Source organism: Porites lutea, chromosome 5 (genome assembly GCF_958299795.1).
Source record: "Porites lutea chromosome 5, jaPorLute2.1, whole genome shotgun sequence".
In the NCBI taxonomy this organism is placed as follows: domain Eukaryota; kingdom Metazoa; phylum Cnidaria; class Anthozoa; order Scleractinia; family Poritidae; genus Porites; species Porites lutea.
Genome location: NC_133205.1, coordinates 4,074,497 through 4,100,881, shown reverse-complemented (window position 1 = coordinate 4,100,881; position 26,385 = coordinate 4,074,497). Strand labels below are relative to the sequence as shown.

At 38.0% G+C, this 26,385-nt stretch overlaps 1 protein-coding gene across 1 annotated transcript; it reads left to right on the top strand.

The window, feature by feature from the left end:
- The first annotated feature begins 14,756 nt into the window (after positions 1 to 14,756).
- On the top strand, positions 14,757 to 25,593 carry LOC140939097 (zinc metalloproteinase nas-15-like). The gene is made up of 15 exons (XM_073388657.1): positions 14,757 to 15,048; positions 15,755 to 15,940; positions 16,381 to 16,504; positions 16,943 to 17,121; positions 17,627 to 17,893; positions 18,648 to 18,776; positions 19,143 to 19,265; positions 19,789 to 19,920; positions 20,866 to 20,988; positions 21,522 to 21,593; positions 22,006 to 22,143; positions 22,870 to 22,959; positions 23,514 to 23,669; positions 24,125 to 24,222; positions 25,346 to 25,593. Exons 1-15 carry the CDS (start codon positions 14,937 to 14,939, stop codon positions 25,481 to 25,483), a joined length of 2,067 nt encoding a protein of 688 aa, XP_073244758.1. The 5' UTR covers positions 14,757 to 14,936; the 3' UTR covers positions 25,484 to 25,593.
- The last annotated feature ends 792 nt before the right edge of the window (positions 25,594 to 26,385 follow it).

Genomic DNA, 26,385 nt, shown 5'->3' with positions numbered 1-26,385 from the left:
AGTTTATAATAAGAATGAAAGTGATGAACCGCAGCATATGCACATTGCGGTCGTAAACCTGAATTGTGCAAGCGCTGAGAGCGTACTAGTCTGCTACACAGCCGTTTTTAGTGGCGTCACGCAACGCTCCTCCCCACAATTCCCAGGAATGTGGTGCGTTCTCGGCAGCCGTTTGTGGGAAGGAGCGTTGCGTGATGACACTGAAAACGGCTGTGCAGCAGAGTAGGAGCGTATGCACAACATGTCGCTTTCGCTTAGTACATTTTATTACAGAATTGGCCAATAGGAGCTTGAGTTTTATATTACAAGAACAAAAAAAGTTAAATTAGAACTTTGCGGTTAAAACACTTGATTTACAACTTTGGAAAAAAAATATGAAGCTTAATTTTTAATTTTTAATCACGACTTTCGCTTGCCAACCAAACAAATTGTTTTGTCAGGCAATCAACTGACAAAGATTTTAATTAGTAAAAACTATAAAACAAGTCTAACTCTAACGCCTTACCGAAGGACATGACATTAGCCAATCTAAGTTATTCCATCACTACTGATTTAGTATTTATGGGACTAAGCAAACAGGTTATAACGTCATCGATGTTAACTATATTCACTTGACAGAAATTCCAAAAAGAGTAGCAGATTAACTGCGCACTGCGTAACTGCGGAAAGAGATCTCACGTCCATTACTACTTTAGTAATTGGAAGTTGTCTTAAACAGGATATGCTTTAAGGTTATAAAAAATGAGCTCAGAGGATCACCTGCTGTACAACATGTTGCTGGAGGTTAAGACTGACCAGATATTAGCTCAGAGGAAAGTCAGCCGTTGAACCCTCAAGTAGACTTGCCCTCTTTTATGAGTTTTGGCCTAGTGAAGCCTGTAGGTAAAACACCGCTAATTCTGAAAATCCGAAGAGCAAATTAAATGACAAATAAACTGCTCAGTGTAAAACTGCTCTTTTATTTGCCTTTTTTGGCTTAGGGGAGGACCCACTTAAGGCAGAATGTTATGTACGATTTTACGCGAGTATCAACACACTTCTCATCGATATGCACAAAGCAATAATGTCCTTTTTAAAGAATGGTTAATGTTTCCAGGTTGCAATGAGCTGTTTGGTTTTAATTAGTTCCACCGACAAGAAAAAAATAGGCAGATGACCAAACGATATATGAAAATAAACCGCAGTATATGCACATTGCAGTCGTATAACTGAATTTCGCAGGCGCAAAAACCATACGCTCACCATCAAGAATAAATATTACAACATACCGCTATGATTACAGTGCGACTACTGGACCCGAGGCACTTGGAAGATTATAGAAAGACAACGCTTTTTGAAAACATTCTCAAATGTTTTGCAAACGGACTAATTAAATTCAAGGATCAGGTATGCAACCATAGAACACGTTATTAGCCAATCTTATTCCATCACACTCTTATGATATTCCTGTGCATTCCTTTAATAGGACGGGGAGCAAATAGAGTATGACGTCATCGACGTTAAGTATATTCACTTGACAGAAATAGTTGATTTAATCCAAAAAACGTAGCAGGTTGACTGCGTGCTTACTTCCGGGTGCTCTGCAATCAATGCTACGAAAAATTTGAAGTTGCTTTACAAGTAGTCTTATGGGATGAAACATTCGTCAACAAATCGAAAGCTGTTCAAATCTATTTTATTGACAAATTTCTATGATAAATACATGTGGTTCTCGATCCTGTTGTTAACTTATTCAGCTTAAATAAATCCTGTATGCACTCCATAACACAATTAATTAACTTGTACAATATTTCTTCAATTATGCTATTGTCTGCAACGACATCCTACAACAACGTTGTTTCTATCTCTTATGCTCACACACGTCCCATCTCCTGCTCCAAGCAGAGGATCAAAGCAATCAAAAGAACCTCTCTTACATTCAAGAACCACTTTTCCATTAACCATAAACCTTGGCTTTTCACACTTAGAAAATGAATGTCGCTTGAAAAGTGACCAAGGACGGATTCTTGAAGAGTTGGGCGACAAGGCAGAACTCCGCTGAGCCAACGCACCACTTGAATGAACGGCTTTTGTAATGTCCTCCCTTGGTTTACAACATACCTCGTAGGATAACAACAGGACAAAAAGTGCCAGAAGAATATTTTCCTGTAAAAAGGAACGGCTTGTTAGATGGAATTGTGTGCTTTTCTCCAGACTGATTGAGCGGGTAGCCGAGATAGAACTCTTTTACATGCAGCCGTGCTTTGAGGCCCCTGAGCTTGCGATACTTAAGTCGCGTCCTCATTGACCGTATTACTGAAGGACGAAGAGTGAATGGAATTAAATCTTACTAAAAAACTTCTTTTTATATCATGAAGGCATGTTTTCAATAAAAATGTGATGTACAGTACTGTTATAGGGGCGAGCTTAGCGGAAACAACACTCTGAGAAAATCAGTCTGAGTTATTAAGTAGCTAGTATTTAGTATAAGTACTTGTTTTGAACCTCTTCAAATCTAACTCTGTGAAAAACTTGGAAACACACGAGTGGATTCCGAATAAAAGAAGTTTCATATCATTATATACTTACTGCGGAAAGAGCTCTCACGTCCATAACTGCTTCAGTTATTGGAAGTTATCTTAAACAGGATATGCTTTAAAGTTATATAAATTGAGCTCAGAGGGCCACCCGCTGCACAACATGTTGCCTGAGGTTAAGAATGCCAGATATTAGCTCAGAGGAAAGTCAGCCGTTGAACCCGCAAGTAGACTTGCTCTCTTTTATGAGTTTTGGCCTGAAGCCTGAACGTAAAACACCGCTAATTCGAAAAAACCGGCGCCCAACGCGTGGAGCTAACACAAACCGCCGGCAATGTTAACATTCTCATCCACATTTCCACTACCGGAAGTTAGACTGATAATAAAGCAACCGTATAGAGATTTTTATAGCACTGAGCTATATATAGGTTAAGCGCAACGTAAATATGGTATAGACTGCTCAGTGAAAAAATAGCTGTAAAAATACTCTATTGTCTCCTTTTTGTCTTAGTTACTAACGTCAAGTCCGTATGTGTAGGGTTTTAGGCAAACTTTATGTTTCTAATGTGCTGTGGTGCAATGGTTTAAAAAAAAAAGGGAAATATAAATGAAATTAAGGATGGATATGAGTCACACTACATGCACATTGCGGGCCGATCGTATAACTGAAATGCGCAGTTTCAGACAGCTAAAAATGCCCTCATGATCAAGATAAAAGAAAAAGAACAACAAATTAATGCTCCAATAGCCTTAACATCTTCAATGGTCTTACCGAAATGAAACACAAAACAATCGAGTTGTATGGTGTTAAAATAGATCGATAAAATATTACAACATCTTTCCTTTATAAAGGGCTAAGTTGTGCAAGCAAATTATGTTCACAAGACACCGCTGGAGTTTTCGACTGATTGAAACTCGTACGTCTAGGTGTTCCGCTCACACGGAAACATCTTAACGGTCCGAAAATTTAGACGCCTAGCCGTTAAAAATTGGGAGGCCAAAATAAAGAAGAGGCCAAATTTTTAGCCGCTACGGTCAAAATCTTGACGCACGCGCTATGAAAAACCATAACCGTCTTAAGTTTTGTACTGCAAAGGCACGGTCATCTTAGCTGGAAGACACCATTGTGGATTTGCTATAGTGCTCCGGGCATGAGCAGACAATAAAACCGCTAAAAAAGTTAAAATTAAATTGGTTCGTCAGGTCCCGTCTGAACAGAGAGAAACGGGTCCCTGTTAACGAAGCAGTGAGTAGTCAAATATTTCCAGTTAACGTAGCCTTAATATTCTTTTTATAATGAGATTTGTGTATTGTATGAAATATGAAAGACGCACTCTTTTGTTCGTGGTCATTTATGACAACAGCTGAAAATAATTTCAGTATTTAAGTTCAATTTTACCTATTCCTTTAATTTATAGGTCTGTATTGCAAACTGTGACCATTTCACTCCTGTTTTGAATACATTTAATTCTAATCCCGTTACGGCCAGATACGTCAAACTCATTGACGTCAAGGCCAGCTATCCGCATGAGGGTTGAATTGTATGGCTCCGACGTGAGTATTAATAAACGCAATTACAGAGTCACTAATCTTGTAGACCCCTACTCGACTTGTTTGTATCGTTGCCCTATTTCTCATGATAAAATCGGTGTTTAAAGGGAGATACTATTTTGTGGATCAGCCTCAGTTTTTGATATCGTGAGATGTCCTCGTCAAAGGCCTATTTGACAGTAGAGCAGGAGAGGCTTTCATTGAAGTCGGCGCGTGCGCACGTTAGTTAGTTTATAAGTAAATCAGTCCACCCTAAGTTTTCCTTACCTGCCGCGAAAACTCAAATTTTTATTTCTCATGTTCTTTCACGTAAGAAAACAAAGCTAACATGAACGATTTTTAGAAAAGACCCTTAAACTGGAAGTCTGATTTTTTTTTCTATTTTTATTCACAGAATGATCCACCCCCTGAATTTTTTCGGTCAGACTGATAGCGAAGCAAAGTTGCGTTGTAAAATATTTAAGAGTTATGGTAGATGCTGTCTAAGGGCAACTTAAATGACAAATAAACTGCTCAGTGTAAAACTACTCTTTTGTCTGCCTTTTTTTGCTTAGTGAGGGACACCAAGTAACGCATAATGTTATGTACGGTGTTACGCGAGTATCAACACACTTCTCATCGATATGCACAAAGCAATAATGTCCTTTTAAAGAAAGGTTAATGTTTCCAGGTTGAAATGAGCTGTTTGGTTGTAATTAGTTCCACTGACAGAGAGATATGAAAATAGGCAGATGACCAAACGATATAAAAATGAATCCCATTACATGCACATTGCAGTCGTATAACTGAATTGCGCAGGCGCAAAAACCATACGCTCACCATCAAGAATAAATATTACAACATACCGCTATGATTACAGTGCGACTACTGGACCCGAGGCACTTGGAAGATTATAGAAAGACAACGCTTTTTGAAAGCATTCTCAAACGTTTTGCAAACGGACTAATTAAATTCAAGGATCAAGTGTGCAACCATTGAAAACTTTAAAACCGTTTCAACCAACCTGAAATCTAGGAATGTTATTAGTCCGTTTGCAAAAAGAAAAAGCTTGAGAATCTTTGGTTTTCAAAAAACGTAAGTTGTGATTGGATAATATTCTTCCAAGTGCCCCAAATAGAGTAGTCGCTCTCTAACGACTCGTCGTGTGTCTCAAACTTAATAACATTTTATGTCAGAATTAGCCAATAGTTGCTCGCGTTTCATATATATTACCAGCCTAAAAAATCAACACAGGAGTTTTGCGGTTCAAAACTTTTGGTTTGTAACCCTTCTGATATACATTTCTTTGATAAAAACTACCAGGAAACCATTTAATAACTCTCACATAGAACATGTTATTAGCCAATCTTATTCCATCACACTCTTATGACATTCCTGTACATTCCTTTAATAGGACTGGGGGCAAATAGATTATGACGTCATCGACGTTAAGTATATTAACTTCACAGAAATAGTTGATTTAATCCAAAAAACGTAGCAGGCTGACTGCGCGCTTACATCCGGGTGCTCTGCAATCAATGCTACGAACAACTTGAAGTTACTTTGTAACTAGTTTTATGGGATGAAACATTCGTGAACACTTTGAAAGCTGTTCAAATCCATTTTATTGACAAATTTCTATGATAAATACATGTGGGTTCTCGATCCTGTTGTTAAGTTATTCAGCGTAAATAAATCCTGTATGTACTCCATAACACAATTAACTTGTACAATCTTTCTTTAATTAGGCTGTCTGCAACGACATCCTACAACAACGTTGTTTTTATCTCTTATGCTCTCACACCTCCCATCTCCCGCTCCAAGCAGAGGATCAAAGCAATCAAGACAACCTCTCTTACATTCAAGAACCAATTTTCCATTAACCATAAACCTTGGCTTTTTTTCACACGCAGAAAATGAATGTCGCTTGAAACGTGACGAAGGATGGATTCGTGAAGAGTTGGGCGACAAGGCAGGACTCGGAGGCAACGCACTTGAATGAATGGCTTTTGTAATGACCTCTCGTGGTTTGCAAGAGGCTTCGTAGGACAACAACAGGAGAAAAAGGGACAGAAGAATATTTTCCTATAAAAAAGAAATCCCGTCAACGTCAGTATTGTTCTCTAGTCCCATTTGGCTGGTAGAGCTCTGTTACAAGCAGTGGTGTTAACACAGATTGCGTCCGCTGACTCAGTTACGAATTCAGATTAAGGGAGAGAACAATAATTCTTATTTCTATCATAGTTTTATTGTAATTACCATTACATCTCAGGAAAAACGCTAATCTTTGACGAAAAATCTTCAGAAATTTTCTGTAGTTTCCCTTTCAAATCAGCTATCTCATTTCGTAAAGCGGACTGGTTTTCCTTTCTTAGCGTTTCACTTCCGGTCATAATAGTCTAGTTTCGAATTAAAAATTACCGCTGAATACAGACATTAACAATACATTCATACAGGGTTAGCCTCGACGTTAAGTAAAATATTAAAAAATTCCGGCAAGTAACAGTTTGAAATTTGAATATACACAATAGACAAAGTAATAAACGGCCTTTTTCTCGCTGGAATTAGTTAATATATTACTTCAGATGGAGGCTAAGTTAAGGCTGTAAAAAATGCGTCTTCATTTCTTTAATTCAGCAGTCATAGCGAACTCGAAACTGGACTATTGGCAGAAAAAAAAAGACAAATTATGATCTTAACTCGGAGAGTTCTTAAACACGCGTTCAACCAGTACAATCACTCGAGTAAAATTGTTTTGTCAAGAAACTGATATTCTAGATCTTCAATTAACATTGATGAAACAACATACCTTTACCATTGTGAGTCTGAGTTTTTACTTTAAGATCCACTGATGTTCTTAAGTCCAAGTAATCTACTTACTCTCAACATTGAATGTATTCCAAACAGCAATGATGACCATTTTTATAAGTACCTTAACTCAGCGGCGGGGAAACGTTTAATAACCGTTGTTTCCATTTATTTACTGTTCGTAACATGGGGAAAATTGCTCCTTCTGTGGCGTTTAAGATGACAAGGTACAAAACAAAAGATGAACGTTCAAAATGGACGCAAAACGTTTAACACACTTTCCTAACCCTTAACCCACCATCCTTTAAGCTCATGGGGAAAAATCTGCAAGGAATCCTGAAAGTATGAATTCCGAAATAATCCTTTAGGGTATTACCCCAACATTACTTCCAATTGTTCGAAATGTACTTAGGGTCAGCAAAAAACACAATTTAAGACTTCTTTTGCTTTGTGCTAAGTTATATTTATCTAATGGTGAAAACAAAGACAAGGAGAACGTTTACACAAGCCAAAACAAAACGGTTTTACTAACAGACGACCAATAACATCACGAATTAATTAACCAATCAGGTCAATAACCAGAGTTTAATACGATCAACTGACGTGATACAACTCAATTTGACTCTAACGATGAATACTGCACAGGTTGTCGAAACGTCAGTCGCAGTCAACAACAGCGTCCTCTTCAGGTCTACGTTCACCCGGACGATCATACTCAACCTACTTATGATATATTTATCTATAATTTATGATAAAAATAATTCGGATAAGCCGTGTTCTTTTCTGGGACAAGCATTAGTTAACAGAGTCTATAGTCAACATAACGAATTCATCTCATATTTGATGAGGTTTTGGTCATCACGTTAAGTAATTTTATTAAAAAAGGGGCAACCCAAAAGAAGACATTATTTTCTTTTACATCAGTGTTATTTGTTCTAAATTGTTGGCAGTACCGGACTCAAAAGTAGCATTATAGGCACAGACTTAACTTTTATCTATCTTTAATAACTCAAATGCGCAGGTTCAGACAGCTTAAAATGCGCTCATCGTCAAGACAGACAAAAAAAAGAACAACAAATTAATGCTCTCATAACTTTAACATCTTCAACGGTCTTACTCAAATGAAACACAAAACAATCGAGTGGTATGGTGTTAAAATAGATCGATAAAATATTGCACCATCTTTCCTTCATAAAGGGCGAAGTTGTGCAAGCAAATTATGTTCACAAGACACCGCTGGACATTTCGACTGACTGAATCTCGTACATTTATGTGATCCGCTCACACGGAAACACCTTAACGGTCCGAAAATTTAGACGCCTAGCCGTTCAAAAATTGGGACGCCAAAATAGATAAGAGGCCAAATTCTTAGCCGCTTTGAAAAACCATAACTGTCTTACGTTTGTACTACAAAGGCATGGTCATCTTTGCATGGATGCGTGAAAACTCAGCTGGAAGACGCCATCGACTGGATTTGCTGAGAAGTAGCGCTCTAGCCCTGCGCATGAGCAGATAATAAAACCGCAAAAAAAAAAATTCAATCTGCTTCGTCAGTTTACGTGCGGACAGAGCGAAACGGGTTCCTGTTAACGGACCAGTGAGTGGTCAAATTTTTCCAGTGAACGTTCCTTCAACTGATTCTTTTTATCGCTTCCCGCATTTATAACTAGATTTGTGTATTGTATGAAATATGAAAGATGCACTCTTTTGTTCGTGGTCATTTATGACCACAAAAATAATTTATTTAGGTTTAATTTTACTTATTCCTTTAATTTATGGGTCCTTATTGGAACCTGTGACCATTTCACTCCTGTTTTGAATACATTTTTATTATAATCCCGTTACGGCCAGATACGTCAAAATCATTGTCGTCAAGGCCAGCTATCTGCATGAGGGTTGAAATGTATGGCTCCGACTTGAGTATTATGGATGCAATTACAGAGTCATGAATCATTGTAGACCCCTACTCGACTTGTTTGTATCGTTGCCCTATTTCTTATGACAAAATCGGTGTTTAAGAGAGATACTATTTGTGGATCGGCCTCAGTTTTTGATATCGTGAGATGTCTTCGCCAAAGGCCTATTTGACAGTAGAGCAGGAGAGGTTTTCATTGAAGTCGGCGCGTGCGCACCTATAAAAAAGTTACTTTATAAATCAATCAATCAACCCTAAGTTTTCCTTACCTGCCACGAAAACTCAAATTTTTATTTCTAATGTTGTGTCACGTAAGAAAACAAAGCTAACATGAACGATTTTTAGAAAAGACACTTAAACTGGAAGTCTGATTTTTTTTCTATTCTTATTCACAGATCCACCACCGGAATTTTTTCAGTTAGACTGATAGCGAAGCAAAGTTGTAAAATATTTTAGAGTTATGGTAGATGCTGTCTAAGGGTAACTTAAATGACAAATAAACTGCTCAGTGTAAAACTACTCTTTTGTTTGCCTTTTTTGGCTTAGGGGAGGACCCACTTAAGGCAGAATGTTATGCACGGTGTTACGCGAGTATCAACACACTTCTCATCGATATGCACAATGCAATAATGTCCTTTTAAAGAAAGGTTAATGTTTCCAGGTTGCAATGAGCTGTTTGCTTTTAATTAGTTCCACCGACAAAGAGATATAAAAATAGGTTGATGACCAAGCGATATGAAAATGAACCGCAGTATATGCACATTGCAGTCGTATAACTGAATTGCGCAGGCGCAAAAACCATAAGCTCACCATCAAGAATAAACATTACAACATACCGCTATGATTACAGTGCGACTACTGGACCCGAGGCACTTGAATTGGAAGATTATAGAAAGACAACGCTTTTTGAAAACATTCTCAAATGTTTTGCAAACGGACTAATTTTAATTAGTTTTCAATTAGTTTTCAATGGTTGCATAGTTGATCCTTGAATTTAAAAATTCAAGGATCAACTATGCAACCATTGAAAACTTTAAAACCGTTTCAACCAACCTGAAATCTATGAATGTTATTGGTCTGTTTGCAAAAAGAAAAAGCTTGAGAATCTTTGGTTTTTAAAAAACGTAAGTTGTGATTGGATAATATTCTTCCAAGTGCCCCAAATCGAATAGTCGCTCTCTAACGACTCGTCGTGTGTGTCAAACTTCATAACATTTTATGTCAGAATTAGCCAATAGTTGCTCGCGTTTCATATATATTACCAGCTTAAAAAATCAACACAGGATTTTTGCGGTTCAAAACTTTTGGTTTGTAACCCTTCTGATATACATTTCTTTGATAAAAACTATCAAGAAACCATTTAATAACTCTCACATAGAACACGTTATTAGCCAATCTTATTCCATCACACTCTTATGATATTTCTGTACATTCCTTTAATAGGACTGGGGGCAAATAGATTATGACGTCATCGACGTTAAGTATATTCACTTGACAGAAATAGTTGATTTAATCCAAAAAACGTAGCAGGTTGACTGCGCGCTTACATCCGGGTGCTCTGCAATCAATGCTACGAACAACTTGAAGTTACTTTGTAACTAGTTTTATGGGATGAAACATTCGTGAACAAATCGAAAGCTGTTCAAATCCATTTTATTGACAAATTTCTATCATAAATACATGTGGGTTCTCGATCCTGCTGTTAAGTTACTCAGCTTAAATAAATCCTGTATGTACTCCATAACACAATTAATTAACTTGTACAATCTTTCTTCAGTTATATTATTGATTGCAACGACATCCTACAACAACGTTGTTTCTATCTCTTATGCTCATACACTTCCCATCTCCTGCTCCAAGCAGAGGATCAAAGCAATCAAAACAACCTCTCTTACATTCAAGAACCATTTTTCCATTAACCATAAACCTTGGCTTTTCACACGCAGAAAGTGAATGTCGCTTGAAACGTGACGAAGGATGGATTCGTGAAGAGTTGGGCGACAAGGCAGGACTCGGAGGCAACACACTTGAATGAATGGCTTTTGTAATGACCTCTCGTGGTTTGCTAGAAGCTTCGTAGGACAACAACAGGAGAAAAAGGGCCAGAAGAATATTTTCCTGTAAAAAGGAAGTCCCGTCAACGTCAGTATTGTTCTCTAGTCCCATTTCGCTGGTAGAGCCCTGTTACAAGCAGTGGTGTTAACACAGATTGCGTCCGCTGACTCAGTTACGAATTCAGATTAAGAGAGTCAAAAAAGTTAGAAGGAAAAGGCGTTCAAATAGTGGAGAATTGCGCAGATTTTGGGAACGGCTGAAGAGATTTGAGCAGGCAAAACAGCGAGGGGTGAGAAAGGATCAATTTTGCGCCGCTGCCCACTATCTGAACACCTTTTCTCCTTATCTTTGACCTCAACTTCAACTTCATTTATTAAAAATGGTATTACAATAGACTGGCCCGCAAAATAGCAATTGATTCTCTAGCCGGCCCAGTTAAAAGAAAAAACTTAAAATGAAAGGAAGGAAAATATTAATTTTTCAGTTACAATAATTCTTATTTCTATCATAGTTTTATTGTAATTACCATTACATCTCAGGAAAAACGCTTTCTTTGACGAAAAATCTTCAGAAATTTTCTGTAGTTTTCCTTTCAAATCAGCTATCTCATTTCGTAAAGCCGATTGGTTTTCCTTTCTTAGCGTTTCACTTCCGGTCATAATAGTCTAGTTTCGAATTAAAAATTACCGCTGAATACAGACGTCATTAACGATACATTCATACAGGGTTAACCTCGACGTAAAGTAAAATATTCAGAAATTCCGGCAAGTAAGTGTTTGAAATTTGAATATACACAATAGACAAAGTAATAAACGGTCTTTTTCTCGTTGGAATTTGTGAATATATTACTTCAGATGGAGGCTTAGAGGCTGTAAAAAATGCGTCTTCAGTTCTTTTATTCAGCAGTCATAGCGAACTCGAAACTGGACTATTGGCAGAAAAAAAAAAGACAAATTATGCTCTTAACTAGGAGAGTTCTTAAACAAGCGTTCAACCAGGACAACCACTCGAGTAAAATTGTTTTGTCAAGAAACTGATATTCTAGATCTTCAATTAACATTGATGAAACAACATACCTTTACCATTGTGAGTCTGAGTTTTTACTTTAAGATCCACTGATGTTCTTAAGTCCAAGTAATCTACTTACTCTCAACATTGAATGTATTCCAAACAGCAATGATGACCATTTTTATAAGTACCTTAACTCAGCGGCGGGGAAACGTTTAATAACGGTTGTTTCCATTTATTTACTGTTCGTAACATGGGGAAAATTGCTCTTCTGTGGCGTTTAAGATGACAAGGTACAAAACAAAAGATGAACGTTCAAAATGGACGCAAACGTTTAACACACTTTCCTAACCCTTAACCCACCATCCTTTAAGCTCATGGGGAAAAATCTCCATTATTAGTATGAACTCCGAAATAATCCTTTAGGGTATTACCCCAACATTACTTCCAATTGTTCGAAATGTACTTAGGGTCATCAAAAAACACAATTTAAGACTTCTTTTGCTTTGTGCTAAGTTATATTTATCTAATGGTGAAAACAAAGACAAGGAGAACGTTTACCCAAGCCAAAAATCAATAACATCACGAATTAATTAACCAATCGGATCAATAACCATAGTTTAATACGATCAACTGACGTGATACAACTCAATTTAACTCTAACGATGAATACTGCACAGGTTGTCGAAAGGTCAGTCGCTGTCAACAACAGCGTCCTCTTCAGGTCTACGTTCACCCGGACGATCATACTCAACCTAGTTATGATATATTTATCTATTATTTATAATAAAAATAATTCAGATAAGCCGTGTTCTTTTCTGGGACAAGCTTTAGTTAACAGTCTCTAGTCGGCATAACGAATTCACCTCATATCTGATGAGGTTTTGGACATCACGTTAGGTAATTTAATTAAAGAAGGGGGAAAGCCGAAAGAAGATTTTCTTTTCTTTTACATCACAGTTAGTTGTTTTAAATGGTTGTATCTGACTCTGAAGTAGTATTAGAACTTTATCTATCTTTTATAAGTTACGAAACACAGGTTGATAAACTCGATAAAATTGACGCCTTTTGCCTAAAAGTTCTCCTTGCCTTTGTTTTCACGTTACAGTGTGTTCCCTAGCTACATGTAAATTGCACAGGAAGTTACTTGCAGAACCGTACCGTAACATTCAAGTATGGGGAAGACTTGTTCTTGTTCCTCAGCGTTCCTAAACTATTTAAGACGGCTTTGATAATCTGGTTTAGACGACTTGTATTTAGAGAATCGCTGGGCTGATGGATTCTATCGATGCTTACCTATTAACAGAAAACCGGGGCGTTTAACGACAGGGTTTTATTTTACAACAGCATAAGGAAGCACATTCAAATTATAATAAACACAAAAGGCTGGTTTGAACAGTGCAGTTTTTTCCTAAAATAATTTCATTGTTATTAAAAGTGAATGGGGATTTTTTTATGCATTAGTTTCCCATATCCCGTAGAATTGTCAGTGAAGTAAACCTGAATTCTTCTTACGCGAGGGGAAAACTAAGTTATCATACTTGTGTGTGAGAAAGGGGGGACGCATTGAACTGGTAAATAAAGCAAGAGACACGTAGTTTAACTCTTTAAGCCCTAAGAGTGATCAGCATCAAATTTCTCCTTGTAATATCAATGCTTTGTAACACAGACTGATCATGAGAATTACGGACATGATCACACAAGACGAATTTGCTTGATATTTTATCAACTTCTCCCCATTACTTGTGTAGGAAATGAATAGGAGCAACAAATGAGAATTCAAATTTTGATCTTAGGGTTTAAAGGATTAAAACCATAAATTAAACCTCTTTATCGAAGATATGCAAAGTGTCCGCTGCAGCATCAGCTGAAGTATATTTCAGTTTATAGTATAATTGTTCCTTAATAGAATCGCAGTATGAGATATATGATTGTGACACAGCACTCTTTTTCACAATCTGTTCAAAAAAAGAGATCAATTAGGCATCCTTTAGTTTCTATTTATTAAAGAAATTAACTTTAGTTTAGAGCAAAATTGATCACGATACACTCAGTATTGCAATAATGTCCCCATTTATAAAAACGGTTTTAGGAGTTAGAGACTGGACCGAATTTCAAAGAATGCTTTTGTTAAGTAAATAAATAAAGCTTTTCTTTTAATATTGAAACAGTGTTTGGGGGCTAATTGTTTTGCCTTTTAACCGCTTTGTGTGCGTTGCTTGTAAATTGTGAAAAAAATGGAAATAATTTACAACTATAAACGGATAAATTATCCCCACAAGTTCTCACTAGCATCAAGAAAAGAAACAATAGGAATTTACACTTAAACATCTGAAAATTGTGCGTTGACGTATTACAGATTTATTGTGGAAAACAAAAACAAAAAAATATAGACGGTAAATAAGTGCTCAGGCAGGATCCAGGCATTGTTTCTGTTTAAACACAGGCGTGCTCCTGAGAAAGCTTTTGATTGTTCTAAAAGAAACCGGGAAGGCGTCTGTTTAAATGAGGGTCAGGATTTAAGGTGTATGTTCACTTTATTTCAAGACGTGGCACGGGCTGGAAAACTTCGCAGAGCAAGGCTGGCAGGTGCTGACTTAATTTTTAACTACTAGATTTATAGAGTGCGCTTTTTCTTAATTTAATTTTTTTGCAGATTATAAAGCTTTCTTTCTTTGATCAAATTTCAAGACTTTTGCCATTTATTTTTGAGCAAACCTGCGAATTGGAATAAAAGAATGAGACACGTACTCTAACGAACAAAACTGTCATCTTTTTAAATCATCTCTAGCCATCATTTCTTCAGGCAGGGAGAGAAACTCAGATATTATATATTTCATTATCATATCAGCAAACACGTAGAATATCTGCGAGTTGCTATGGTGCCTTACTCTAATAGACGATTTTAAAATACTAACAATAACTCTTCAAAAAACCTATTATCAAATAATAATATTTAAGAGTATTCCAAAGGTTGTTTTCTTGGGAAAAAACATTTCTCCATTTAATTGGATACTACTAGAAGACCCGGTGACTAAGAATTCAGAGAAGAAGTTAGTTCCTTTGATTCTACCAGGAGACTGAAACTAGTATTGTCTTCCACGATGACGCAACGGTTTACTTTGCTGGCTAGTCTTGTTATTCTCTCAATGGCCACAGGAAGTACAGGAAAGAAAGGAGCATTTGAAAGGATACTAGATATCAATCAAGGAAAAGGTTAGTTTCAGTGAAATTAGCGTTAACTTATGGAGCTCAAGTAGCCGATTTAAATGGCTTGACCATTGAGTAACTGGAGCTAACTGGGAGTAAGTTATATTTTGAGTCAGTACAGTGGTGTAACTGCAGTATTTCGTTATATTGTGCTGTGGAACTGTTTTAAGGGATGAATTTTAACCCAGTTTCCTGTACAACTTCTTATTAGCCAAGAAAAGAAGCCATAGCTTCCACCAAACAGTCCCACAATGCAATTCGACACAACACCGAACCAGTCTCCAATCAACCATAAAATGGCCAATGCAAATGGTGAAATCTCCCCCCCTCCCCCTCCCAAAAAAAGGTCAGCCAATTAATGATAACAATGTTTATCTTCTAATCAAAGATATAAACTTCCATCTTCAAATCAGTGTAATTGTGTTAAAATGGTAAATTGTTACCTGAATGAAAGGACAAAAAGATCAAGATTTCAAAGGTTATATCAACACCAATCTTTATTCGAGGAAACTGAGCAAAGTATTTCATTGGTTTTAGGGCCACATAGAATGTCTTCATTGCAAGTTTTTGTTCTAAGATATCGATGCAGTTTTCGATTTATTGCTGGTTATTTCCTAATGTAACATCCACTACCTGACTTTGCATTGCTAAAGGCATCATCTTTATGTCAATTATAAAATAACCTTGTGATACCAATGTACCTCCTTTGCAGATAACACGGAGAGTCCGCAGCTTTTGTCTCATTTATACGAAGGAGACATAAAGCTGACAGAGAGACAAAGACTAAATGATTTGGTGTTTGGTGACCCGGATGGTTCCCCTTCACGTGCGGCAACTAATGTGGACAAGATTAAGTGGCCCAATGCTGTCATTCCGTACGAGTTTGATTGTAGTGTAGGTGAGTTTATAAAAATATATATATATAGAAATGTTGGTTAATAAGGCTATTAACAGAGCCATGGAAAGTTATTTTTTCCAGGGTGGGAGAACCATACATTTGTCGGCCTTTCAACATTTTCCATGTTTGGAGGCCAGGCTTCCAATGAAACCAGCTACATACTATCTTATATGAATGCACCAATCCATGGACAATAAGACCATACTCCAGCGCCTTTTGCCGATAAACCTATATATCATCTCAGTAATAGTTCCTCTACGAAGGGGAAGATATTGCATCTCACACTACGCATTCCCGCGTGTAGGCCAGGCTAAAACAACAACTGTTACCGATCCTCGAGGAAAATTACTGAATTAAAGGCATGACAATGAGAGCTCAGAAATCCGAATTATCGTCATGTGACTAAGGTTAAACACTAAAACTATTAAATATTTTCCCAGCAAGTATTGATCGTGCGGTACGAACAACACTGGAAGCGATGGCGGAGTGGGAGAGCAAAACCTGCATCAGATTCGTCAAGAGAACAACTGAGAAGGAGTTCTTATGGCTTTATCGAGGACAAGGGTATGATCATATATTATGAATTCAAAATAGAATCAGTAAAAACGAAACTTTAAATGGGGTACATGTTAATCTGTTTCTTTGAGACATAAGTACACCTAGTAGTGCTGCGTATAAGGGGGGCAAATGTCATGAGCTCCTTCGATTTGCCTTGTTTGTTTGTTTGTTTGTGTTTTTTTTTTGTCCAAAACGGTTTTAAAGCTAAAACATCTTCTCTTCCGTAGCATTACAATAATCTCTGAGAAACACCTTGCACGAATGTAGTTCTGAAAGGTCACGCGATATGACGTCATAATTGGCACGAGTTTACGCCATTTTTAATATATTTTACATGAAAACTCTGAGGAGATTCGATGCTGTCCTTTTATTTGTCCATGTTTAATGAAAATTTTTTAATTAAACAGAATCTTATTGCTCATTACGACTTTTGACTTTTGACAGTTGTTGGTGTGAGGTTGGTAAGATTCCAAGACGAGAAACCTGGCTTTCCATTGGTCATGGCTGTGAATACAAACACGTCATGACACATGAGCTCGGTCATGCCATTGGCTTTTGGCATGAACAAAGCAGGCCTGATAGGGACAACTACCTGAAGATACACTGGGAAAACATTGACGAAAGTAAGAGACAGCTGATAGCAAAGTTTCAAGCATGATACCCAAGGGATAAGAGAACTGTATATAGACTCTATTAGGGCTAGGAATACTTATCAAAGCCGAGGAATGAGAGACATTAAAGGGAACAGAATTAGTGATTCAACAGAGGGGCAGCATTCGACTCTAACCGATTGAACTTAGAGGTTCCAAGAAATATAGTGAACATTCGAAGTCCAAAATGAAAACAACGTATCACTACAAAATAGCAGTCATAGATTAACAGTACGCAGTAGCCGATGACATCAAATATTATGCAATGAGAAACGTTTCAGTATTTAAATTGTATGTGATCTCAAGTAAGCTAACGACAGCTCGTGCTCTTGCAAAAAATTCCAACTATATCACTAGGTAACATTGCCACTCTTAACTTCTTTCCAAGTTTTCCACAACAGAAAAGCAACCATTAAGTTACATCAAGCCGTGGGACAAGAGAATAATGTTCCTATGATATTTATATCTATATTTTTAGACATGAAGTACAACTTCAAGAAGAAAGTTCAAGGAAGTGAAGTAGTTGACTATGGAGTTCCGTATGATTACGCTTCAATCATGCACTACCCTTGGAATGCATTTTCGAACAATGGCCAAGACACAATGGAGCCGATCAGGCCTCTACATGGAAAGACCCCATATGTAAAACTCAGCGACGATGATGCTTTGCAGGCGCGTAGGATGTACAAATGTCCAGGTAAAAATTCATTGACGATACAATATATGGAATTAGCCAAGTCTAAAAGCGGAGCTGCGTAAAATTTTATCCACCTACGTTACATTTGCTTCCATAGCAAAATTTGAACGTCAAGTCACTTTGCTACCAAACGAAATTGGTTGTTTATGTTTTATAAGAGGAATTTCAGGTCGCGCTTTCATGTGCGTTCGTGAAGCTCTGTTATTAGCCTCGGTCTACCTGGTACTCAAAAGAAAAAAAGAGAGGGGGAGAACGGAGCACGCGAGGGGGAGGAGTGTTCTCCTAACTTTTCCTCGCTTGCCTAAGCTGCGTTTTCTAGCACCCACGCTTCTCTCTCACTGCTATTGTTCGAAATACTGCCACGCAAGGGATAGTATAACCACTGGAGCAGAGCTCAAAACAAAGTCCTGTTTACCTGTTTTCACTCCTACTATTCTGATGTTATTATTCTGTTCAAAGATTTACTATTTTTCATTTTTTTCCAGCCCGAAGCGAAGTTTCTTCACTTGAGGAACAACGAACACCAGGTATCACATCTGACGAGTTGAATTTTTTGTTTTTAGTTTTTTCACAGAATAATTTTGCCCTTGAATTTTTGCAAATTTATCATTCTACCATGGCAAGAATCACTTGTTATAATAACGTTGACGAACACTTCGTAAACAGCTGATGACAGAGCTGGATAGTGGACTTCTTCAGAAAACATAGATTAAGTTAGTGGTTTCCTAGTAATGAGATTTCAGTATAGACTTTGTACAGAACTACAGAACTAGATGGAACTACTTCTTCCAATTCTTTGCAGCACGAAGAGAATTTTGTGGTGACAAAGCTGAGGAAGTTAAATGCAAGGGCTGGAAGGAGGATGGGTTTTGCGAAGAGCACGATGCTATGATTTATCACTGCAAGAAAACCTGTGGTTTCTGTTCTTCTAGTAAGTATGTTTGAATTTTAATAAACGTTATTTGAACATGCGTTCGATTAGTTGTGTTACGAAGAGATAAATAGTTGAGTCCATGGTCAGGTTCCACAATAGTTGACGATCCTTCAAACTAGTGAAGGAACTGGTGGTCAACTAAACAACAACTACTACTACTACTACTACTACTGCCACTGTCACTGTCACTACCACTACCACTGCCACTGCCACTACCACTACCACTACCACTACCACTACCACTACCACTACCACTACCACTACCACTACCACTACCACTACTACTACTATTACTAGAAAAAGAAAACAAATAGATTTGAAGAAATATTCATGGCATTTATCAGGAAAAACCCTTTTCTGCAGATAGTTGTATGGACAACAACAAGCTGTGCAAGAAATGGGCAGCTGAGGGGAAATGTAAAACTGATAAAGCCTATATGGACAAGAACTGTCCTCATTCCTGTAACACCTGCAAAACATGCACAGGTAAGTTGAACAATTTTTGACTGGAGTGAACGCGTGAGCTACTTCATCTTTAAAATGTCAGTTATCTCTTACATTGGTAAAATTTCAGTTAAACAAGTTTTAAAAGATTTGTTATATTAGTTAATTAATAACTGAACCTTGAGTTCCAACAATTCCCTGTAGAGGGTACTAAAGCACCTGAACTCGACGTTAGCTCATAGGTTTGGCTTCCTGTAGGAAGAACTCATGTTTATTAGTATCGTCATCATCATCATCATCATCATCATCGTCATCATTATTATTATTATTATTATTATTATTATTATTATTCCCAGTCTCCTTTTTCACTGAATAAAATAAATAAATGAAAATATTCTCAACAAATAATCTTTTACACATTAGGTTATCAAATCTACATATACAAAATCCATTTAGGTTTTGAGCAAAAAGGGGAGGAATTAAAAAATCATACTCTCTAAAACTACATAAGACGGCGTGAATCGAGACACTGGCCTAAACGGACACTTTCTCTTTTCCTTTACAGACCCAGACCCGAAAGTCTGCAAAGACAATACCAAGACTGCTGATTGCGAAGGCTGGAAGCGGGCTGGCTTTTGTACGGAGCATCCTGCTATGATTGTTCACTGTAAGAAAACTTGTGGATTTTGCTCGTCAGGTAATAAAACGATTTTCTTTGCAATAATACCGGCTGCAAGCAAACGACGGCGTAATTTATAGTGCGACTACTCGAACCGAGGCACTTCGTTTTTTTTTGTTTTTTTTATGCAAACGGACCAATTAAATTCAAGGTTCAACTATGCAACTGTTGAAAACGTTAAAACCGTTTGAACTTTCCTGACCTCTCAGGAAAAAGGCCTCAAATTTATGAATCTAATTGGTCCACTTGCAAAAAAAAAAATTAACATCTTTTGTTTTCAAAAAACCTTCGTGATTGGATAATCTTCTTCCAAGTGCCCCGGTTCGAGTAGTCGCGCTGTGATGGAACATGTGAATTCTTCGGGAAAAACATTAATGGAGAATTAAGCGGTCGGCACGTCGTTCAGAAATATTAAATTTAATTTGAGCGATTTATTGTTTAGAAAACTTCGTTGATGTCAGCCTCGTTCCCAGTCGTCCTCGGCGATTTCGGATGTGACGTCACCTGTCCAGCTATCGCACTAGGTTTCAAGCCTCCTTTGGTAACTCGAATAGCGCAAACTGGCCTGGGTACGAAGCTGCGTCAATTTAACTCTCCCCCTCAGAAGTTGGTACTAAGTAAGTTAGTATTGCTGGCGTGGCCAGCAATAGGGGTATTACGAAAATAGTCGACGTCCGAGTGCGTGCGCAAACTTGGGGGAGTTTTCAAAAAAACATGGTACTTTGTCTCGTAGAGTTGAACTGACCAACAATCAGGTTTGGTAAAGGTAATAAATAAATTTAAATGTTGTCATTTCCAACGCTAAGCCCCAGCCCACCATAGCTATTGAGACCTTTTAATAGTGCGCATAAACTTTAATCGACTTCTGAAGTTAAAAATACGAGATTCCCATATCAAAGAAAGGAAGCTTCTAATAAACATAACAAGTGAACTCATTCTGTATTTCCTTTATGAATACAATAGATTACTGTGTCGATCTTAAGTCTGACTGCAAAACGCGAGCTCAGCGAGGTGATTGCTCCTCAGACTCAGCCAAAATGGAGAGGGAATGTCCCCACACATGCGGTTTCTGTGATGAGTGTTCAAGTGAGTGTTAGGAAAGTTAACTTTCTAAAAGGGCAATACTTTTGAGCAAACGATTCAGACAAGTGCTCATTTAATATGGATGCTCTGGTGACGAGGCACCGTTACAGATTGATTCCCCTTATTTGACCTAATCCATGTATAACAAGCTCTATAAAGTTCAAATCATGATTGAACAAAAGTATAACTTATCTCCCTTCTCTTACCATTTAGAAGGCTCAAGCTCAAACAATAGTTTCAATCAAGTAAAAATCCGTGCACTGAAAAAATTAATATTAGCTAAGTCAAGATTAGTAAGTCACTTGTAACACTGCAAGAATGATCAAAGTGAAGAGAGCTCAGACTTTAAGCAAATCGGTTCAGAAACCCATCAAGTCACATTCATTTTTGATTGGTAAAAAAAATTGCTAACACTTTCAAGAGCAAACAACTGAGGTTTCTCTAAACACCATTAACCCTTGGTCTACTCAGAATAAAAGCCCATTAAACTCGTTTTAAGTCTGCAGCATTTGTTTGTTTTGTTTTCTTTCGTGTAGAGCCAAAGCCAACCGTGGGACCAACAAACTTTCCTACTCTTCCAACACATTTGTCCAACAGGACTGGAGTGGGTGAGTCAAATTAATAACAACAAACATGAGGCAATTCAATTTCGCCTTAGTTACGACTCTTAAGCCAAACCTCCGCATGTGGTTTACGATTCACACCTTCACCACTTCAACATCTGACAGTAATAAAAACTACCAGCCGTCGAGTGTTAGTGTTCGGCATTAATGTATGCGGGAAAGGTAATGGTTTGATCGTAAGAAAACCGACCAACTCTTTAAAAGAACTCTTTGAAAGCTTTCACCGAGATTTTATAAAACGGAAACTACCTTTGAAAAAGGGTATCCTTACTGACTAACACCTCAAAACCTCAAACTCAGCTCAAATCTTCTGATACGTTACGGAAATAACATCAAGGTCCGAAAGCAAAGGCCGTCCTAATTATTTAATCTTTTCAATCACTTTGAATTTTAATAGGTCTGATATGTAAGGACATAAGGGAGGAATGCCAACAATATGCTGCAATGGGGCAGTGCGTCACTAATGGCTGGACTGAGGAAAACTGTCGAATCAGCTGCAAAACCAAGTGTGATACGTATCCTATTAAACCAAACGGTAAACAAGTCACAACTTACAGGAGATCATGATATCTTTGGTTACAACTTTTCCGATTTTGTGAGTAAGTTAACCCGGATTCCATATGATCGCTATGATCGCTGATAAAAAACGTTCAGCGATCGGAGCTCATGTGGAAACCTCATCTCCAACGATCGAAGCGAGTTGAAGCGATCGCAGCGTTCGCAGCGATCATAGCTATCATGTGGAAACCAGCCTTAAGTCTTGACCGAACGGACCCTGGATTTCCAAAGTTCAAATCTGTAAACATTTTCTGATTTAATCAGTTATCCAGGTTATTGAACAGAATAATGAGTAAAAAAAACGGAAGTAAAATTTAAACCAAGGAGAAAATTTGTGGCGTGAAATTCGAGACGAAAGTCTGCGCATAACGGACTCAGAGTTCGAAACTCAGGTCTCTTTCCTTTTTTTTAGATAGTTTGTTTTTAGTTCTCTACCGTCTTTGATCCAGAAGGCCTTTTAGCCTGCCGCACTCAAGAACCAAACTTCAAACTTTCATTTGGATCTCAACGGGCATTTGGTAAACAATTTCCTTTCCTGGAGTATAAACAAACTTTATTAACTGCCGTCAAATACGCCAAGGACAATAAACTGATAATGTCATTTCTTGATTTCCACACTCCAGTTCGCCACTTCCACTATTGAGATCCTTTCTCTTTCTCTATCTCGATCAGTCGCCTTTAATTCCACTTTTTTTCATTTAAGGGACCTGCTCCGACGCTTTTGGTCTTGGGTGGCCTGGAGGGTTCACACTTCCCGATAAGGCCTTCAGTGCCTCGACAGAATACAGACCAAGTAAGTCCACATAATATCAATAACACTTCGATTTGAGTTTAAAGCTACCTCGCATCCAGTACAAATATTGAATATATAATAATAACAATATATGTGGTCGTTTACGAGAGGTTCTGATTATAGGGATTTGACAGGGAAAATTTTTGTGTTCTGGATAAGTGGTCGCTTATGGAAGGTGGTCGCTTACATGACAGGTGGTCGCACATGGAATTTTCGACTGTATTACCATTAAATACCAGGATACCATAGACTTGTGTATGGTCCGCCAATTCTCTTTCAAAAGCCATCTGAAAAAATGGTCTTGGAAAAAATATCACCTAAAAGAAACTGTGATGATTTTGCTATGTAAATAAAACCCAAGGAAGAGGAAAATACCGTCTAAATGAAAGTGGTCTCATAAGATTATAACTATAGCGGCCACATATGGAAAAGGGCACCCGCCTAGTCAAATTTAGAGGTCTTGCATAAATTATCTGCTTTTACTAATAGAACCAATCTAAACGTCTTCAGCGCTTTCATATTTAACGAGTGTATTCACACCGGGTTTATTTCAGGTGGTTGGAGAGCATCTGCGGACAATGCTCGTCTTTACTTTGAGGACGATCAGGATAAAAAACGAATTGGGGCTTGGTGTGCAACAGATCGAGAAAACCAGTGGCTGCGGGTTGACTTAGGAAAAACAAGGAAAATACGAGCAATTGCGACACAAGGTAAATAATGCAGTTGAACACACCGTTAGGCCAACGTCAAAGACACAATTAACCAACGCCCGTTTATAAAATTTACAAGTTCACTTTGTCTGTATTTTTTTTTTCTTGTTACTGTTGTTGGTGGTGGTGTTTGGTTGTTGCAGAAACCCTTATGAGTTTCTGGTTGTTGTTATTGTTTCTTTTTGTTTTTGTTTTTGTTGTTTTTTTTGTTCGCTTGTTGTTCTTTTCATTTGCAAAGTAAGAAAAGCCTACATGTCTTGTCTCTGTTTTCCCTTGAGCAAGCTATTCTCATTGTAGACAACTTCATGATTTGTGTGTATTTTAACTCAAGAAAATAAAAATCGCAGTTATATACGCATTTAAATCAACTGCGAAAAGTAAACAGTAACAAACTTGGGGCTTGCATCTATGACGGGATTATTCAGCGTTTTGATCGCCCTTTGATGTCTTTGAAGGTCGTGATGTTTTCCATGAGCATGTTAAGGAGTACAAACTGGCCTTCAGTAATGACGGATCCAACTTCGAAGTTTACAAAGAAAATGGAAATGAGAGGGTAATGTGGCACTTGAAATAAGTGTATCCGAATGCGGTTTCTCACACAGCACTGGTAGCCATGCCAAACCGACCGCCGCAGCCTGACCTTTATTTCAAATTCATAAAAATATACACATAATATACCCCTAGAAAGGTGGGACACGAACAAAATTACAAAGTTACACATTACATTCAATCTACAAAACTGAAATCGTAGGGTGGGTGGGTGGGAAGGTCAGTGATGGCAAGCGCAACAAGAGCAACTGCCCGCCTTTCGGTCACATGACCTATCCCCAGGCCCCCCGTGGTGCGTGAGAAAAGCATTTCCCACTTATTTCGTTTCACTCAGCCAGGGGAAAATTAACCTTAGTGGAGTGAAGTAGAACTTTATTTAAAGAAGGTAACACCTGACAGTTATAATAAGAAATGATAAACTTGAAGCCCCTCGTTTAGTCCATTTTGTTTAGTTCTGTCGGTTACGAAAGTTAACTTGAGGGGAAGAAATCACTTCTAACTGAGAAGTTCATGGCTTCATAACAAACAAATAGGTCTCCAAAGCGTTATAATTCAAAGTTACAAAAAACACAACCACGAAATCGGTGTCGAAAAAATCAGAACGTTTTCACTTTCTTTCGACTCCACTGCTTAAGATCTCGTAGTGAGAAACCAGGTTATCGGAGTAGGAAGAATATAACGGTCAGTCCCACGATTTTTTATTGGTCGAGTTAGCTTCGAGTTCTTCCTCTTTTACACGCGACTTTGAAGAAATTAACCTAGTTTTCACAAGACCGTAAGCCACGGAATAGTAAGCGGAATCGGGACGCTTTTTTACTGGATCATAACGCTTTGCAATTCGAATTGCGACTCCGTCAGGCTGAACAGTTTTTCACTGCCCCATTTATTGAAATCCGTTTTAAACTAACTTTAATTTTGTCCAACCGTGCCTTCATTAGTTGTTGGCTGCGTTGGTGAAATGTTCTCTTACTGAAAATAAATGACTGAAGTTCGGTAAATTTTGTGACACAGTGCCTTTAACAATAGTACATTAATAAGTACAGCAACTTCAAAAACCTCATTCCTTTAAAATAAAGACTGCAATGGGACATCGGATAAAATCGGATAAATTGACCACTCTCTTCTAGAATTTCATCGGTAACTGTGACCATTTCACACCTGTGATCAACACATTCAACCCGGTTACAGCAAGATACGTCAAGATCCTTGTTGGAAAGTCGGCATATCCATGCATGAGGCTTGAACTTTACGGATGTGACGTCTAAACGTGGTGAGTTCATTTTACTGCCACTGGGCGGAGACCCAGGGGCAGTCAGTCGGGTCGGCAGAAACGGTGCGTAGAAGGATCCGATTGACTGTCCCTGGGCCTCCGAGGATGTGCCAAGGCGGAACTAGGGGCAATCTACCGTATTTTTTAGGCCTAACAGAGGCCTGCAGAGTCAGAAAAATATTTCCTTATGAGCGCCAACCTTATTTACTTGAAGAACTGAATCTGCCACTGATTGCGACTACTGGCAAGAAGTTCATATTTGATAACTATAATGTGGAATTTACTAGGTATCTAGAAAGCTTATGACGTACGTGGATCTAACGTTAGCAATTAAGAAACTCGTCCTTACCTGGTTCAGTACCAAACATAAATACTAACAAAATATTAAGCAAAAGGTTTACACCAACCAAAGCATGAAAACGTTACACAATTAAGCTTACCTGATTTGTTTTTGTTTGTGTCTTTGTTTTTCGTTTCTTTCTTTACAGGGACACCAACATTTCTCAGGGAATAGCTCCGAAACTCCAGACACTATTTACTTTTGCTTTCAATGCAATGTTGTAAACATACGGACAGTGGCCAATAAATTAAACGCAAAACTGCAAATCACTTTGCGTCTGTAGTTCTTGTTAGTGTGTTATGTTTGTTTTGGGGTTGGCTTATTTCAGGTGCATTCGAGGCCAAGAACATCCTCGGAGACCCAGGGGCAGATAGTGGGTGCGAGGGAAAGTCTAAACGGGCGGAAAAATATGGCACGAAGAAGAAAAGTAAAGAATGGCGAGTAGAGCCCCTGGGGACAATGTCTTACCAGACCAGTTCCAAACGGTCGCCCCTGTCCTGACTTCTGATTGGTGCCAGAAAACTTTTGTGTTTTTCTGCCCAATCAGAAGCCAGAAC